A 16,794-nucleotide genomic window follows, 5' to 3' on the forward strand; every position below is an offset into this window, starting at 1 on the left:
AGTGAGAAATGTTACCTTGGTAACCATTTGGATGTAACGCCAGTCGCGAGTGTCTGTTGTCATGGTAACGAGCGAGTGATTCGAGTCGTTGCGGATTAAGGGCACAAAATGTCTGTTGCCACGGTAACAGACGGTCAGAACAAGTGGCCGTTAAGGCGTTACCGTGGTAATGCAAGTCCTTGCAGGACGCCACCGGGTGGCAGCCGCCGTTATCCTCCAGGCAGCGGTCAACAGGGGGCACCACTTTCTCCAAGCACTGGATGCCGTTACCCACGTAGCCTGGCAAGCACTCGCACTCGCGCTCGTTCTGGACGAGAAAAGACCGAGTTCAAAAGTGTGTTTTGCAGCCATTACGACATACTGTAGTGTTAATTTTGAAATATTATATCTTTATTTATTAGAACATAATATTTAACAAAGTTAAATAACTGGAAATTCCTTGCCGAGGCCTTTAATTTGACATGTTACTCCATAGGGTCCATCAGTAATACATTTTTACTTTAAACAAACACCTAAAACATAAAAGGTGTGTTCTTGTGTATTATGACATTATCCAATTGTTAAAAAAACAACATAGTTACATAACTGGAAAGTCCTCAGCGAGGCCTTTAATTCGACATGTTACTCCAAAGGGTTCATCACTGATACATTTTTACTTTAACAGCTCACCTAAAACATCTAAAGTGTTTTTTTGTCTACCATGACATTATACAATGTTAAATTAGGAATATACGTGTACAGTCTTCGCCGAGGTCTTTAATTTGACATGTTACTCCATAGGGTTCATCACTGATAATTTTTACTTGAACAGATCACCTAAAACATTGGAAGTGTTTTTTGTCTACCATGACATTATACAATGTTAAATTAGGAATATAGTTACATATGTGTACATTCTTTGCCGAGGCCTTTAATTTGACATGTTACTCCATTGGGTTCATCACTGATTATTTTTTACTTTAAAATCACCCAAAACATCTAAAGTGTGTTTTTTGTCTACCATGACATTATACAATGTTAAATTAGGAATATAGTTACATATCTGGAAAGTCCTCGCCGAGGCCTTTAATTTGACATGTTACACCATAGGTTTCATCACTGATATTTTTTTTACTATAACAGATCACTTAAAACATCTAAAGTGTTTTTTGTCGACGATGACATTTTACAAAGTTAAATTCAGAATATAGTTAGATATGTGGAAAGTCCTCACCGAGGCCTTTAAATTGACATGTTACTTGATTGGGTTCGTCAGTAATACATTTTTATTTTAAACAAACACCTAAAACACATAAGGTGTGTTTTTGTAAATAATGACGTCATTCAATGTTTAAGAAGCAACAGAGTTACATATCTGGAAAGTCCTCACCGAGGCCTTTAATTTGACATGTCACACCATGGGTTTCGCCAGAGATACATTTTTACGTTAAACGAGTACCGAAAACATCAGAAGTTTTTTGTCTAAAATGAAATTATATACCGTCAAATTAGCAATACAGTTACAGATATGGAAAGTCCTCACCGACGCCTTTAATTTGACATGTTACTCCATAGGGTTCATCACTGATTAATTTTACTTTAACAGATCACCTAAAACATCTAAAGTGTTTTTTGTCGACCATGACATTATACAAAGTTAAATTCGGAATATAGTTAAATATCTGAAAAGTACGCGCCGAGGTCTTTAATTTGACACGTTACTCGATGGGGTTTCTTAGTGAATGATTTTACGTTAAACGATCACCAAAAACAACTGAAGTGTTTTTTGCCTAAGATGAAATTACATATCGTCAAATTAGCAATACAAACTTCCTGTTCATATTGGCTCAGTTCCCGTTGATTTTGGGGCATTTCAGGGTCACTTCCTTTTGATTTTGGGGTACTTCAGGGTAACTTCCTATTGATTTAGGGACATTTCAGGGTCACTTCCTGCTCATATTGGGTCACTTTTTATTGATTAGGGGGCATTTCGGAGTAATTTCCTGTTCATATTGGGTCACTTCCTGTTGATTAGGGAGCATTTCGGTGTCACTTCCTTTTGGTTTTGGGATGCTTCAGGGTAATATCCTATTGATTTGAGGACATTTCAGGGTCACTTCCTGTTCATATTGGCTCAGTTCCCGTTGATTTTGGGGCATTTCAGGGTCACTTCCTTTTGATTTTGGGGTACTTCAGGGTAACTTCCTATTGATTTAGGGACGTTTCAGGGTCACTTCCTGCTCATATTGGGTCACTTTCTATTGATTAGGGGGCATTTCGGGGTAACTTCCTCTTCATATTGGGTCACTTCCTGTTGATTAGGGGGCATTTCGGGGTATCTTGTTGTTCATATTGGGTCACTTCCTGTTGATTAGGGGGCATTTTGGGGTAACAATCCTGTTCATATTGGGCCACTTCCTGTTGATTTTGGGGCATTTCAGGGTCACTTCCTTTTGATTTTGGGGTACTTTAGAGTAACTTCCTACTGATTTAGGGACATTTCAGGGTCACTTCCTGTTCATATTTGGTCACTTCCTGTTGAACCGGGGGACTTTAGGATCTCTTCCTGTTCAGATTGGGTCAGTTAATGTTGATTTGGCTTTTCTATGTCACTTCCTCTTCATACTCGGTCACTTCCTGATGATTTGGGGCGCTTTCGAGGTCACTTCCTGTTTATTTTGGGGCATTTCAAGATCACTGCTTGTACATATAGAGTCACTTCCTATTGATTTAGGGACATTTCAGGGTCACTTCCTGCTCATATTGGGTCACTTCCTGTTGATAAGGGGGCATTTTGGGGTAACAATCCTGTTGATATTGGCTCAGTTCCCGTTGATTTTGGGGCATTTTAGGGTCACTTCCTTTTGATTTTGGGGTACTTTAGGGTAACTTCCTGATTTAGGGACATTTCAGGGTCACTTCCTGTTCATATTTGGTCACTTCCTGTTGAACCGGGGGACTTTAGGATCTCTTCCTGTTCAGATTGGGTCAGTTAATGTTGATTTGGCTTTTCTATGTCACTTCCTCTTCATACTCGGTCACTTCCTGATGATTTGGGGCGCTTTCGAGGTCACTTCCTGTTTATTTTGGGGCATTTCAAGATCACTGCTTGTACATATAGAGTCACTTCCTATTGATTTAGGGACATTTCAGGGTCACTTCCTGCTCATATTGGGTCACTTCCTGTTGATAAGGGGGCATTTTGGGGTAACAATCCTGTTGATATTGGCTCAGTTCCCGTTGATTTTGGGGCATTTTAGGGTCACTTCCTTTTGATTTTGGGGTACTTTAGGGTAACTTCCTGATTTAGGGACATTTCAGGGTCACTTCCTGTTCATATTTGGTCACTTTCTATTGATTAGGGGACATTTCAGGGTCTCTTCCTTTTCATATTGAGTCACTTTCTATTGATTAAGGGGCATTTCTGGGTAACTCCCTGTTCATATTGGGTCACTTCCTGTTGATTAGGGGGCATTTCGGGGTAACTTGTTGTTCATATTGGGTCACTTCCTGTTGATTAGGGGGCATTTCGGAGTAACTTGTTGTTCATATTGGGTAACCTCCTGTTTATTTGGGGGCATTTCAGGTTTACTTCCTGTTGGTTTGGTGGGATTTTAGGGTCACTTCCTGTACATATTGGGTCACATCCTGTTGATTCTGAGGCATTTCAAGGCCACTTCTTATTGATTTTGGGGCATTTCAGGGTCACTTCCTCTTCAAATTGAGTCCCTTTTATTTTTAGGCATTTCAGAGTCACCTCCTGTATTTTGAGGCATTTCAGGGTCACTTTTTGTTCATAGTGTATTTGGTAACTTCCTGTTAATTTGGGGGCATTTCCTGTGATATTGAAATGAATGGTTTGCTAATTGGGCCACCAAATTTTTGTCTTTAGAAATGAATGGGTACATTGGGCAAATTTTGGCCAAACCGTACATTTTTTTAAGCAAAAACTGCATAGAACCTTTTGTGCCCCTGAGCGTCCTGAATTTCTGATGTGTAAATTATGTAATTTGGGACAAAAATTATCGGACGAATAGCGTTTTAAAAATTCACTCTTTTAAAAAATTTTTTAAAAAACGCGTATTTGGGTGAACAGCCATTTTTGATGTGTCAAACGAAAGAGAGCCCATGTGGCATGAGAATATCCAGTCGCTTTGGTGTACCGAATATTGGCAGTTATTGGCCTTTGCATTACATGCAACAATACTATCAATTAACTAGTGAATAATGAGGCTTTAGTACACACCGGGCCTGTGAACTTGCACTTTGCAAAGTCGCTGCAGCCGCCATTTTCCTCCTCCACACATCTGTAAAACAACATCAATCGTTTGACAAGTGGGCAGCGGTCTTCTCTGCAGCTCCACGACATGAAAGCCATTTGTTGACCTGTTGATAGGGTCGCAGGCGTAGCCATCGCCCTGGAAACCGCTGCGACAGGTGCAGTTGACCCGTAGTCCCGTCTGCGTGCAGTTGGCGTCCTGGTGACAGTTGCCGTTGTACTCGGCACACAGATCGGGAGCTGCCAGATGTTGCAAAATCAGGAAGCTAGCAAAGCTCAAACATGCGCATGATGTGATCATGGCACAGATGGGTTCAATTAAGCTAAAGTAAGCTAAAATAAGCTAAGCTAAAATTCAGCTCAAAACATTGTTGCAAATATTTGTTTTCCCATTGAAAACAATGCTATCACAAAGACGTGATCGACAGAAATAAAATAAATTTAAGCAATGTAGTGCTCACCAGAAACTATCTGGTAAACATTAGCATTATATTGCACTTAAGCTTGCGGATTTTTGCTATGCAATTCAGCCAATTGTTGTAAACATTAGCATTATATAGCATTTAATCTAGCTGACTTTTGCTATGTAAGTTAGCAAGTTGTTGTAAACTCGGGTGACCATATTTTGATATCCAAAAAAGAGGACACGCAGCCCGGCCTCAAGATACTTGAATTTTACTCGAAGTTCACTCAAAGATGCCTATATCACTTTAATATATTTCAAGTGTGCCCCCTTACTCTGGACCGAAAAATGCAGTTTGAAAAGTAAATAAATAAATAATGAATATATGACAAACTATTCAACCAGCATGTTTCCAAACGTAGCAGTGAAAAACTACGTTTCCCATAATGCCTAGCGTGGTTTAGCTTACTGATCGCTAGCTGAGGCAAAAATGAAACTTTGCTATAAAAGTTTACAATTGTCGGCAGAGCAACGATGCGACACCAAACAGGATTTTACAGTCAAAGCTCCGACAGAAGTCAACAATTGCCATTATATACGTATTTATTGTAAAAAACTTAACAACTGGGCAGGCGTTGTGGCCAAATCGTCAACCCAGTAGATGGCGGTAATGTCTCATGATAGGGGTACACTGCCAACAAAAACAAGAAGAACTACTCCTTCCCTCCCTTCTAGTAGGAGCCATGTCAACTGCTGCCACCCAGTGGCCGGAGGGATTCTCTTCAAATTGGTCCCGTGAAAAATCATAAAAGACGGACATTTTTATGAATTTATAAAACCCGCCCGGACCCCGAGGATACTACGTGAAAGTAGGACTTGTCCGGGCAAAAGAGGACGTTTGGTCACCCTATTGTAAACATTAGCGTCATATAGCATTTAAGATAGCGGACTTTTGCTATAAAAGTTAGCCAATTGCAACAATGCAACAATTAGCCATTTGTTGTAAACATTAGCGTTATATAGCATTTATGCTAAGGGACTTTTGCTTTGCAAGTTAGCCAATTGTTGTAAACGTTAGCATTATATATCTTTTGAGATAGACTTTTGCAATGCAAGTTAGCCAAATGTTGTAATCATTAGCGTTATATAACTTTGAGCTAGCGGGCTTTTGCTATGCAAGTTAGCAAATTGTGATAAACATTAGCGTCATATAGCATATAAGCTAGCGGACCTTTGCAATGCAAGTTATGCATTTGTTATAAAGACTAGCATTATATAGCATTTAAGCTAGCGGACCTTTCCTATGAAAGTTAGCCAATTGCAACAATGCAATAATTAGCCAATTGTTGTAAACATTTGCGTTATGTAGCATTTATGCTAGTGGACTTTTGCTTTGCAAGTTAGCCAACTGTTGTCAACATTTGTGTTATATAGCTTTGAGCTAGCGGACTTTTGCTATACAAGTTAGCCAGTTCTTGTAAACATTAGCATTATATAGCATTTAAGCTAGTGGACATTTGCTATGCAGGTTAGCCAAATATTGTAAACATTAACATTGTACAGCATTTAAGCTAGCAGACCTTTGCTATGAAAGTTAGCTAATTGCAACAATTAGCCAATTGTTGCAAACATTAGCGTTATATAGCATTTATGCTAGCTGACTTTTGCTTTGCAAGTTAGCCAATTGTTTTAAACATTAGCATCATATAGCATTTAAGCCAGCGGACTTTTGCAATGCAAGTTAGCCAATTGTCGTAAACTTTAATGAAGGGTATGGAGTGGGTCCTTTCCCATATTTACTGGTTGCCTGTTGGTATTACTCTAACACTCCCAATAAAAAAATAAGTGGCATTTAATCATAGTTTAGGACAAAAAGGTTGCCTATATTCGAGTGTAAATGATAAGAAAGGGCAGAGAAAAGAGTCCGGATGTGAATGACTGAGAGTTGCAGGGTCAGCTCTGCCTTATCATATCCGGAGAAGACCAATATCAAGAATGTCACGCCAGCGGAGGGGCTCTACGTGCACGTGATGCAGCTGACTGAGCGAGATTGACGCTGACAGAGCGAGACAAGCATGGGATGGCCAAGACATCTGGACCACCAAATCCCGCAATCAGCTCTTCTGGTAACCAACAACGGACAGTCCAGAACAATGAAAGGACATCCTCTCCTCTCCTTACACAAGGAACATCTGATAACTGAGGAACCCGCGACTGAGAAGTTGACACTCAGCACTCACGTGGTGCTGAGGCTGACAAAATCCTCAACTCTTGTGCCCTGACAACGGTAACACCCGAACTCTCCTGCCCAATCCACAACAGACAATTACTCTAAACAACGCCCACACCCTTCTTCCTGACCACAGCCCGCCTCACCAGAGCCTTTAAAAAGACTAAATGTTTAACTAATTGTTGTCATTTTTCTCGAGAATCTTTTGTTGACCTGGGATATAGTGATCCTGGATCCAGCCTTCCTCTTCGTCTGGGTCTGTTTGCTCTTTTGTCCTTGCTGTTTGATTACAGTCGACTTGGAATAAATTGTCAAACTTTTCGAAGCTTTTTTCTAGCTTTTAAAAGTTTGACCTTTTGGCCCCCAAAGGCATATCAAGAGAACCACACATAGCAAAAGTCAGCTAGCTTAAATGCTATATAATGCTTACGTTTACCAGATTTCTGTTGCGCACTCTTGTGCACACAAAATTACTTTATTTCTGTCGATGTCCCTTTAGGGGCCCTGTGTAATTTTGACTAAAAAAATGTAAATAATATAATTCTCTTATGTAATTTCTTGCGCAGTTTTTTCTATTACAAAATTGCAAAAAAGTCTTTTTTTTTTTTAAACATGTGAGAAAATTAAATGAATAATGATAATTTAATTATTAATTAATGGTAAATTATGAATTAATAGTCTTTTAATTGTTTGTTTTATTTTATGAATTTAAAAAAATAAATAATTTCTACATTTAAAATGAAAATATTTTTTTTAATTTGAGATTATTTATAATAAAATAAAAATAAAATATTTTATTATTATATTTCGAAGATTAAATGAAATAAAAATGACAGTAATATTATAAAAAAAAATAATGATATGTAATCATTATATACATATGTAATTAAAACAAAAGCTTAGAAATGAATAGAAAATGAAAAATCTTTTTTTTAAACATATAATATTGATAATTATATATATATATATATATATATATTTATATGTATACATACTGTATAAATATATATTGAAACAAAAGCTTAACTTAAAAAATATTCTGAAATGTATTTATTTTATCATTTATTTATATTTCCTTTCATACCTTTTTGTTTAAAATAATTTTATATTTTTTTATATTAAAATGTTTTGTTATAATTATGTCAAATAATACAAATAAAAAAATAAAATAATATGCACACTTGATTTTTTGTGTCATTTATTTATTAATTTTAAAATATGTTTAAATTTAGTTTTTCCATTTAGAATAATCCATTATATTTTTCACTTGAACATTTTATTAAATTTTTTTTTTCGAAGACAAAATACATAAAATATACGGACACTTTATTTTTATGTGTGTGTATTTATGATTGGCCGCCATTAACAGCAATAGCCGCCCAATCCATTTGCTCACTGCCGTTCCCTCCCGGTCCAAATGTATTGGACGTCTATCGCTAGGCCTGGAGGTAGACGGTCGAATTGACTGGCGAGAGCGAAATCAGTCGGGTGGCACTCACGCGGTACGGGCACGCAGATGGTGCCGTTGCCCTCAAACCCGGGTTTGCACTGACAGCCCACGCCTGGAATGCAATCGGCGTGCAGGTCACACGGACGACACTCCTCGGGGATGGAACCTACAGAGAAAAACATGAAGTCGTCTGTCGAAAGTGTAAAACGGAACCGGGCGTCATTGGCACTTACCTAAATCGATCTCGCACCGCTCGCCTTTCCAGCCCGGCGTACACACGCACCGGCCCGAGCCGTCCATTCCTTCATCGCAGCGTCCCTGCTTGCCGCAGTCGCATGCTGGAATCAAAGGGAAAATTTTAAATGTACAGTGAGGCAAATAAGTATTTAGTCAACCACCAATTGTGCAAGTTCTCCTCCTTGAAAAGATTAGAGAGGCCTGTAATTGTCAACATGGGTAAATCTCAACCATGAGAGACAGAATGTGGGGGGAAAAAACAGAAAATCACATTGTTTGATTTTTAAAGAATTTATTTCCAAATTAGAGTGGAAAATAAATATTTGGTCACCTACAAACAAGCAAGATTTCTGGCTGCCTTCTTCTAACGAGGCTCGACTCATTACCTGTATTAATCGCACCTGTTTTACCTCATTATCGGTATAAAAGACACCTGTCCACAACCTCAGTCAGTCACACTCCAAACTCCACAATGGGCAAGACCAAAGAGCTGTCGAAGGACACTAGAGACCAAATTCTAGACCTGCACCAGGCTGGGAAGACTAAATCTGCAATAGGTAAAACGCCTGGTGTAAAGAAATCAACTGTGGGAGCAATTATTAGGAAATGGAAGACATACAAGACCACTGATAATCTCCCTCGATCTGGGGCTCCACGCGAGATCTCACCCCGTGCCGTCAAAATGATAACAAGAACGGTGAGCAAAAATCCCAGAATCACACGGGGGGACCTAGTGAATGACCTACAGAGAGCTGGGACCACAGTAACAGAGGCTACTATCAGTTACACAATGCGCCGCCAGGGACTTAAATCCTGCACTGCCAGACGTGTCCCCCTGCTCAAGCCAGTACATGTCCAGGCCCGTCTGCGGTTCGCTAGAGAGCATTTGGATGATCCAGAAGCGGACTAGGAGAATGTGTTATGGTCAGATGAAACCAAAATAGAACTTTTTGGTAGAAACACACGTTCTCGGGTTTGGAGGAGAAAGAATACTGAATTGCATCCGAAGAACACCATATTCACCGTGAAGCATTGGGGTGGAAACATCATGCTTTGGGGCTTTTTTTCTGCAAAGGTTTTGTAAGAAGCATTTCAAGGTCCTGGAGTGGCCTAGCCAGTCTCCAGGTCTCAACCCCATAGAAAATCTGTGGGGGTAGTTGAAAGTCTGTGTTGCCCAACGACAGCCCCAAAACATCACTGCTCTAGAGGAGATCTGCATGGAGGAATGGGCCAAAATACCAGTAACAGAGTGTGAAGAGTTACAGAAAACGTTTGGCCTCCGTTATTGCCAACAAAGGGTACATAACAAAGTCTTGAGATGAACTTTTGGTATTGACCAAATACTTATGTTCCACCATGATTTGCAAATAAATTCTTTAAGAATCAAACAATGTGATTTTCTATTTTGTTAACTGCTCGTTAACACTTAATTTCTAATCAGCCAATCACATGGCGGCAACTCAGTGCATTTAGGCATGGTTTAAGACAATCTCCTGCAGTTCAAACCGAGTATGGGGAAGAAAGGTGATTTGAGTGACTTTCAATGTGGCATGGTTGTTGGTGCCAGAAGGGCTGGTCTGAGTATTTCAGAAACTGCTGATCTGCTGGGATTTTCATGCACAACCATCTCTAGGGTTTACAGAGAATGGTCCGAAAAAGAAAAAATATCCAGTGAGCGGCAGTTCTGTGGGCGGAAATGCCTTGTTGATGCCAGAGGTCAGAGGAGAATGGCCTGACTGGTTCGAGCTGATAGAAAGGCAACAGTGACTCAAATAACCACCCGTTACAACCAAGGTAGGCAGAAGAGCATCTCTGAACGCACAGTATGTCGAACTTTGAGGCAGATGGGCTACAGCAGCAGAAGACCACGCCGGGTGCCACTCCTTTCAGCTAAGAACAGGAAACTGAGGCTACAATTTGCACAAGCTCATCGAAATTGGACAATAGAAGTTTGGAAAAACGTTGCCTGGGTGTGATGAGTCTTGATTTCTGCTGCGACATTCAGATGGTAGGGTCAGAATTTGGCATCAACAAAATGAAAGCATGGATCCATCCTGACTTGTATCAACGGTTCAGGCTGGTGGTGGTGGTGTAATGGTGTAGGGACTATTTTCTTGGCACTCTTTGGGCCCCTTGGTACCAATTGAGCATCGTTGGAACGCCACAGCCTACCTGAGTATTGTTGCTGACCATGTCCATCCCTTTATGACCACAATGTACCCAACTTCTGATGGCTACTTTCAGCAGGATAATGCGCCATGTCATAAAGCTGGAATCATCTCAGACTGGTTTCTTGAACATGACAATGAGTTCACTGTATTCAAAAGGCCTCCACAGTCACCATATCTCAATCCAATAGAGCATCTTTGGGATGATGTGGAACAGGAGATTCGCATCATGGATGTGCAGCCGACAAATCTGCACCAACTGTGACGCCATCATGTCAATATGGACCAAACTCACTGAGGAATGCTTCCAGCACCTTGTTGAATCTATGCCACGAAGAATTGAGGCAGTTCTGAAGGCAAAATGGGGTGCAACCCGTTACTAGCATGGTGTACCTAATAAAGTGACCGGTGAGTGTAGTTATATATGTGCAAAGCCTTCGCATGTTACTCCATAGGGTTCAATACTGATAAATTTTGACTTTAAACCATCACCTAAAACATCTAAAGTGTGTGTTTTGTTTACCATGACATTATACTATGTTATATTCGGAATATAGTTACGAATGAATGTGCAAAGTCTTCGCTGAGGCCTTTAATTTGACATGTTACTCCATAGGGTTCAATACTGATAAATTTTGACTTTAATTACACACCTAAAACGCTAGAGGTGTTTTTGTATATTAAGACAAATTGTTAAAATAGCAACATAGTTACATATCTGGAAAGTCCTCACCGAGGCCTTTAATTTGACATGTTACTCCATATGGTTCATCACTGATAAATTTTTACTTTAACCAATCACCTAAAACATCTAAAGTGTGTTTTTGTCTACTACGAAATTATACGAAGTTAAATTAGCAATATAGTTAGAGATGTGTAAAGTCTTCGCCGAGGCCTTTAATTTGACATATTACTCCATAGGGTTTATTACTGATAAATTTTGACTTTAATCAAACAGCTAATAGACCAAATGTGTATTTTTGTATATTAAGACATTATCCAATGTTAAAAAAACAACATAGTTACATATCTGGAAAGTCCTCTCCGAGGCCTTTAATTTGACATGTTACTCCATATGGTTCATCACTGATAAATTTTTACTTTAACCAATCACCTAAAACATCTAAAAAGTGTTTTTGTCTACTACGACATTATACGAAGTTAAATTAGCAATATAGTTACAGATGTGTAAAGTCTTCGCCGAGGCCTTTAATTTGACATATTACTCCATAGGGTTTATTACTGAAAATTTTTTACTTTAATCAAACAGCTAATAGACCAAATGTGTATTTTTGTATATTAAGGCATTATCCAATGTTAAAAAAAACAACATAGTTACATATCTTGAAAGTCCTCACCGAGGCCTTTAAATAGACATGTTACTCCATAGGGTTCATCACTGATAATTTTTTACTTTAATCGATCACATAAAACATCTGAAGTGTGTTTTTTGTCTACAATGACCTTATATGCGGATAAATTACGAATATAGTTACATATGTGTTAGGTCTTTGCTGTGGCCTTCAATTTGACATTTTACTCCACAGGGTTCAATACTGATAAATTTTGACTTTATTCACACACCTAAAACTCTAAATTTATGTTTTTGTATATTAAGACATTATCCAGTGTTAAAAAAAACAACATAGTTACATATCTGGAAAGTCCTCACTGAGGCCTTTAATTTGACATGTTACTCCATATGGTTCATCACTGATAAATTTTTACTTTAAACCAATCACCTGAAACATCTAAAGTGTGTTTTTGTCTACTACGACGTTATACGGTGTTAAATTAGGACTATAGTTGCATATGTGTAAGGTCTTTGCTGTGGCCTTCAATTTGACATGTTACTCCATGGGGTTCATCAGTGATACACACATACATATTGGCCGCCTCAAAGCCGTGGCACCACCCCAGTCAATCGGGGGAGGTAAGCACTGCCCACCCTTCCTCCTGCAGCTCCGGCAAAGGGGACATCACTCAGGGCGGTCCCCCGGACCATCGACCCCCCCTAAACTAGCCTGCAGCAAAGGGATGAGGGGGCGTGCCACTGCCCCCGACACCCACCCCAACAAAACCCGCCCACACCGAACCCCCAGCCACCACTGCCGTCCCCAAACCGACACGGCACAGCATGGGACCCTCGCGGCCCACTAAGCCTAGGACAGGAAAGGATCCCACCCGGAGACACCCAGCTGGCATCAGGACCCAAGGAGAATGCCCAGGTAGAAAAGAAAGGAAAAGGCGGGCGCAGGAGAACGCCGACAGGTCGCCACGGGGTAGCGTGGGACCAGACCCCTGACCCTTCCAAACCCACAACTGACAACCCAGATGAAGAGGAGGTCCAGCCCCTCGCTTTTCGGATACTTTTCCCCTAATCAACCAACCTGTGCAGTTTGCGCCGTAACGTCCCGACGCGCACATCTCGCACGCCTTCCCTTCGAAGCCGCTTAAGCAGTTGCACTTCCCCGTCCCGCTCAAGCCGTCCTCGCATTTGCCGTTCCCGCCGCACGGCGACTCCAGGCCACCCGGGCACACTGCGCATCCAAAATGCTGCAGTTATTTCAGCCCAGATAAAAAAAAAAACATTAGACCCCGATTAGGGCTCACCCTGGCAGTCTCTGCCGTAGTGGTTCCCACAGCACTTCTGGACCCAGCCCGGGTAGCGACACACGCGCTTGCAGCCGAAGCCTCGGAGGCGGCTGAGTGAGGCGAAGGGACTGTCGTCCAGCTCGGTCGCCCAGTGCATGTAGCCCAGCGAGTACTTGTTTCGCCCTCTGGAGCAGCTTTCCACGCGGCCCTGAAACACGCCACGTGGCATCGGATTCTGAGGACGGCATTGCAGCGGAGGGGCTTCCTTACCGTATCCTGATGGCGGATGGGGCAGGGCGGGGGGAACAGACAACGGCCGCAGCGCCCCTGTTGACATACAATCAAGACTGTATACGTCATTTTTTGCATGATTAAGGCTGCGTTCAGACTGCAGACATATCATTCCACTCAGATTCCTTCACAAATCTGATTTTTAAAACTGACTGTTCACACTATTTTTTAGCATGTGTCCAAATCAGACTGAGACCTTGTTCAGACTGGCAGGCAAAATTGGATTTTTATCCCATCTGGATTGAAACTGGATGGTGCTTTTGTAGTCAGGATAGCCACGAAAAATAGCAATCAGATTTTTGCAAGACACATTGAAACCTGCATTCAGGCAGCAGACATACAGTATCTACTAATTGGCAGGCAAAATCTAATTTTTAGCCAATCCGGATTGAAACTGGATTTCTCTTTTGGAGTCTGACCAGTCAAAAGACACAGAAATCTGATTTTCGTGAGACTGATCGAATCCACATAGCAATTGTCCAAGTCAGATCAGGGTCTGTTCAGACCGGGCTACATTATAGTGTATGTCAACACCTGGGGAAATGCTAATATTCCATCATTTATCCATAAACGAATGCCTTTTTGATTCATATCATGTCACTTCGTGTAATTACACACATCGCAACACCAAGAAAATGAGAGAAATTTGGGTCAATTTCAAGCTAAAAAGACCCGCCCCCGAGATCCCGTAAATCTGGCAGATTGTGGGCGTGACATCAAAACAAGGAAACAACCGGCTCAGTGCTTTAGTATTGAATGGCGGCGATGATGGCGGACAATTACGTTTCTAGTTGCAGCGACGAAGCCGACGTAACGAACATTATTCCAATGGTGACGAGGAGAGTTATGAACCTTTCTTTGGTGTTTTGGGTTCTCAATTTGAGCCCAAACGAAAGCCAATGCAGCCTAATGAAAGGATCATTGAGGGGAGCAATCACACTGATGAAACACCGGCGGCAACAGAATCACCGAATGGTTTGTTTTGCATTTCTTTTTGTGAAGCTGATACACCGTGACCGCAAAATAAAGTAATGTATAGAATAATTATCATTTAATATGCTATCATCGGTTTCGCTCTGCCAACCGACACAAATATGAATGGGATTAGAGCAGGGGTCCCAACCTTTTTTGCACCACGGACTAGGGATGGGAATTGATAGGATTTTTACGATTCCAATTCCATTATCGATATTGCTTAACGATTCGATTCTTTATCGATTCTCTTATCGATTCTAATTTGGGGAAAAAGAAGAACAAACGTTTTGATTGGCATCGAGTTTGTTAAATCAGAACTCACAACCTTACAAACTCACAACGAGATCAAAAGAGGCCCACAGCCTCAATGTTAACTGTGGCAATAAGTGGCAAATACACAGGAATGTGTAACATTTTACTGAAACATTTATCTAATAGCAATAAAAAATATTGGTATATATTGGCAGATAGGTTGTTGTTCTGCCTTTGGCAATATGTGTTAAAGCAGGGGGTCCCCAAACTTTTTCCTGTGAGGGCCACATAACTTTTCTCTTCTCTGATGAGGGGCTGGGGTCAGTTTGTAAAAGAAAAAGTGTGACGATTGCAGAAGTGCATAAATGTAAAAAAATATTGTTTTTCAGAAAGCCACAATCAAATAACCCTTTCTGGATTCTTCACGGAATGAAAGTAAATAAAATAAAAATAATAATAATAATTAATAATAAAAACACGATTGATTAAATAGATAATAACCAAATAACCCTCTCTGAATTCTTCAAGGAAAAAGGCCAGGAAATAAATAACACGATTGAGGAAAAAAAAAAAATTCAAAATGGCCGGACCAAATGTGGAGGCGGGCCGTATTTGGGCCGCAGCCCGCAGTTTGGGCACCCGAAGAAATGCCGCATCCACGCGAGTGAGCGAGCGAAGTGAGAGAGGGAAACACTTCGAGCCTACGTTCTTTGTTAATGTTAATATCTACAGAGGCAACGCCTGTATGTATCATCTTTTGTGTTGTTGTTGTTGTGTTTTCACTCGCGATCGGACACTTAAATCCAATTGTGTAGTGGTTTGAACGATGTGCTAATGCTAGCGAACGAATGCTAACCATACTGTTATTAGCAGCTAATCATCGCTGATTTACGTTGATGCAAACCTGTTTGTTATTGGGGACGAAATTGATTTGTTTCATTTCTATTCTTAGTTTCACTCTTCAAGTGATGGTTGAATAAAGTCAGCAAATTATACCAACGTCTTCTGCATCGTCATTTGGGAGTTTAGCTAGCTGTATAGCCAGAACTGAGCCTTAGCCTCTCTGTGAGGACAGCGCAGTCGTATTCCCTCCCGATGCAGTTATCTCCACCTTGCAATGACTGCAAGTCGCTTTGTTGTAATTTTTCCTCGTGAAGTGAAGACACACTTTCGAGCGTTTGAACCTACGTGCTGTCATTGTTATGTTTATGGCTGCAATGCTCGTGCTTACCCGTCGTAACCTTTCATTTTCACACTCTTTCCTGGTGAAGTGTTGTCAAACTTTGGAGCGAGTGGTTCTTGCCGCCATGCTAGTTTGATGCGTCTGGACAACAAGACACGTCACGACGCAATACGCGTCTTTAGGAATCGTTAAAGGGATCGTTAAGGCTTTTTCATTGTGATGTCGAGGCCTCGAAACACTCGGAACCGGTTCCGAATTGGAATCGGATTTCGATTCCCATCCCTACCACGGACCGGTGTGATTTGGGTCTTTTTTTCATGGACCTCTTTTATATTCAGTTGGACTCTCAATGTTATCCAATGGTGCTAAATAACTATTTGCATCACAAACATACATGTGCAACACGGAAATGGCGTAAATTAACGCTTAACGACACGGCGAAGTCGTTAAGTGAGAGGGCTACGTGCAGTTGTTGCGTGCGCCAAACATGGCAAACGTAAGTTAATATTCCTTTCTTTAAAGAAAGTTTGTAGTGTGTACTTAGGAATCGCTGCATTCGCGGTCCTTTTTAACGTTACGCGCATGCCAACTTTGTCAGAACACCGGCAATGTGCGGCAGAAAAATACAGCAAATATAAAATTGCATTTGTTTTTAGCCCCGTCGTGTTAAGTGCAGGGAAAAAATACAACTCACCCGCTGAATCAGTGGGAGGGCTGAGTTTGTTTCGTTGAGACGAGATGGGAGAGTGAGA

General features: G+C 40.8%; 1 protein-coding gene across 1 annotated transcript in view; it reads right to left on the reverse strand.

The window, feature by feature from the left end:
- stab1 (stabilin 1) overlaps positions 1-16,794 on the reverse strand; it is a 100,160-nt gene that overhangs the window by 17,865 nt on the left and 65,501 nt on the right. The window contains exons 53-60 of the mRNA XM_057845207.1: positions 13,612-13,668; positions 13,360-13,549; positions 13,137-13,286; positions 8,575-8,679; positions 8,391-8,507; positions 4,366-4,498; positions 4,226-4,286; positions 163-307 (exon numbers count right to left, since the gene is read on the reverse strand). Coding sequence (XP_057701190.1) covers positions 163-307; positions 4,226-4,286; positions 4,366-4,498; positions 8,391-8,507; positions 8,575-8,679; positions 13,137-13,286; positions 13,360-13,549; positions 13,612-13,668 — 958 coding nt within the window. The remainder of the gene's footprint in view (positions 1-162; positions 308-4,225; positions 4,287-4,365; positions 4,499-8,390; positions 8,508-8,574; positions 8,680-13,136; positions 13,287-13,359; positions 13,550-13,611; positions 13,669-16,794) is intronic.

Source organism: Corythoichthys intestinalis, chromosome 9, assembly GCF_030265065.1.
Source record: "Corythoichthys intestinalis isolate RoL2023-P3 chromosome 9, ASM3026506v1, whole genome shotgun sequence".
Lineage (NCBI taxonomy): Eukaryota > Metazoa > Chordata > Actinopteri > Syngnathiformes > Syngnathidae > Corythoichthys > Corythoichthys intestinalis.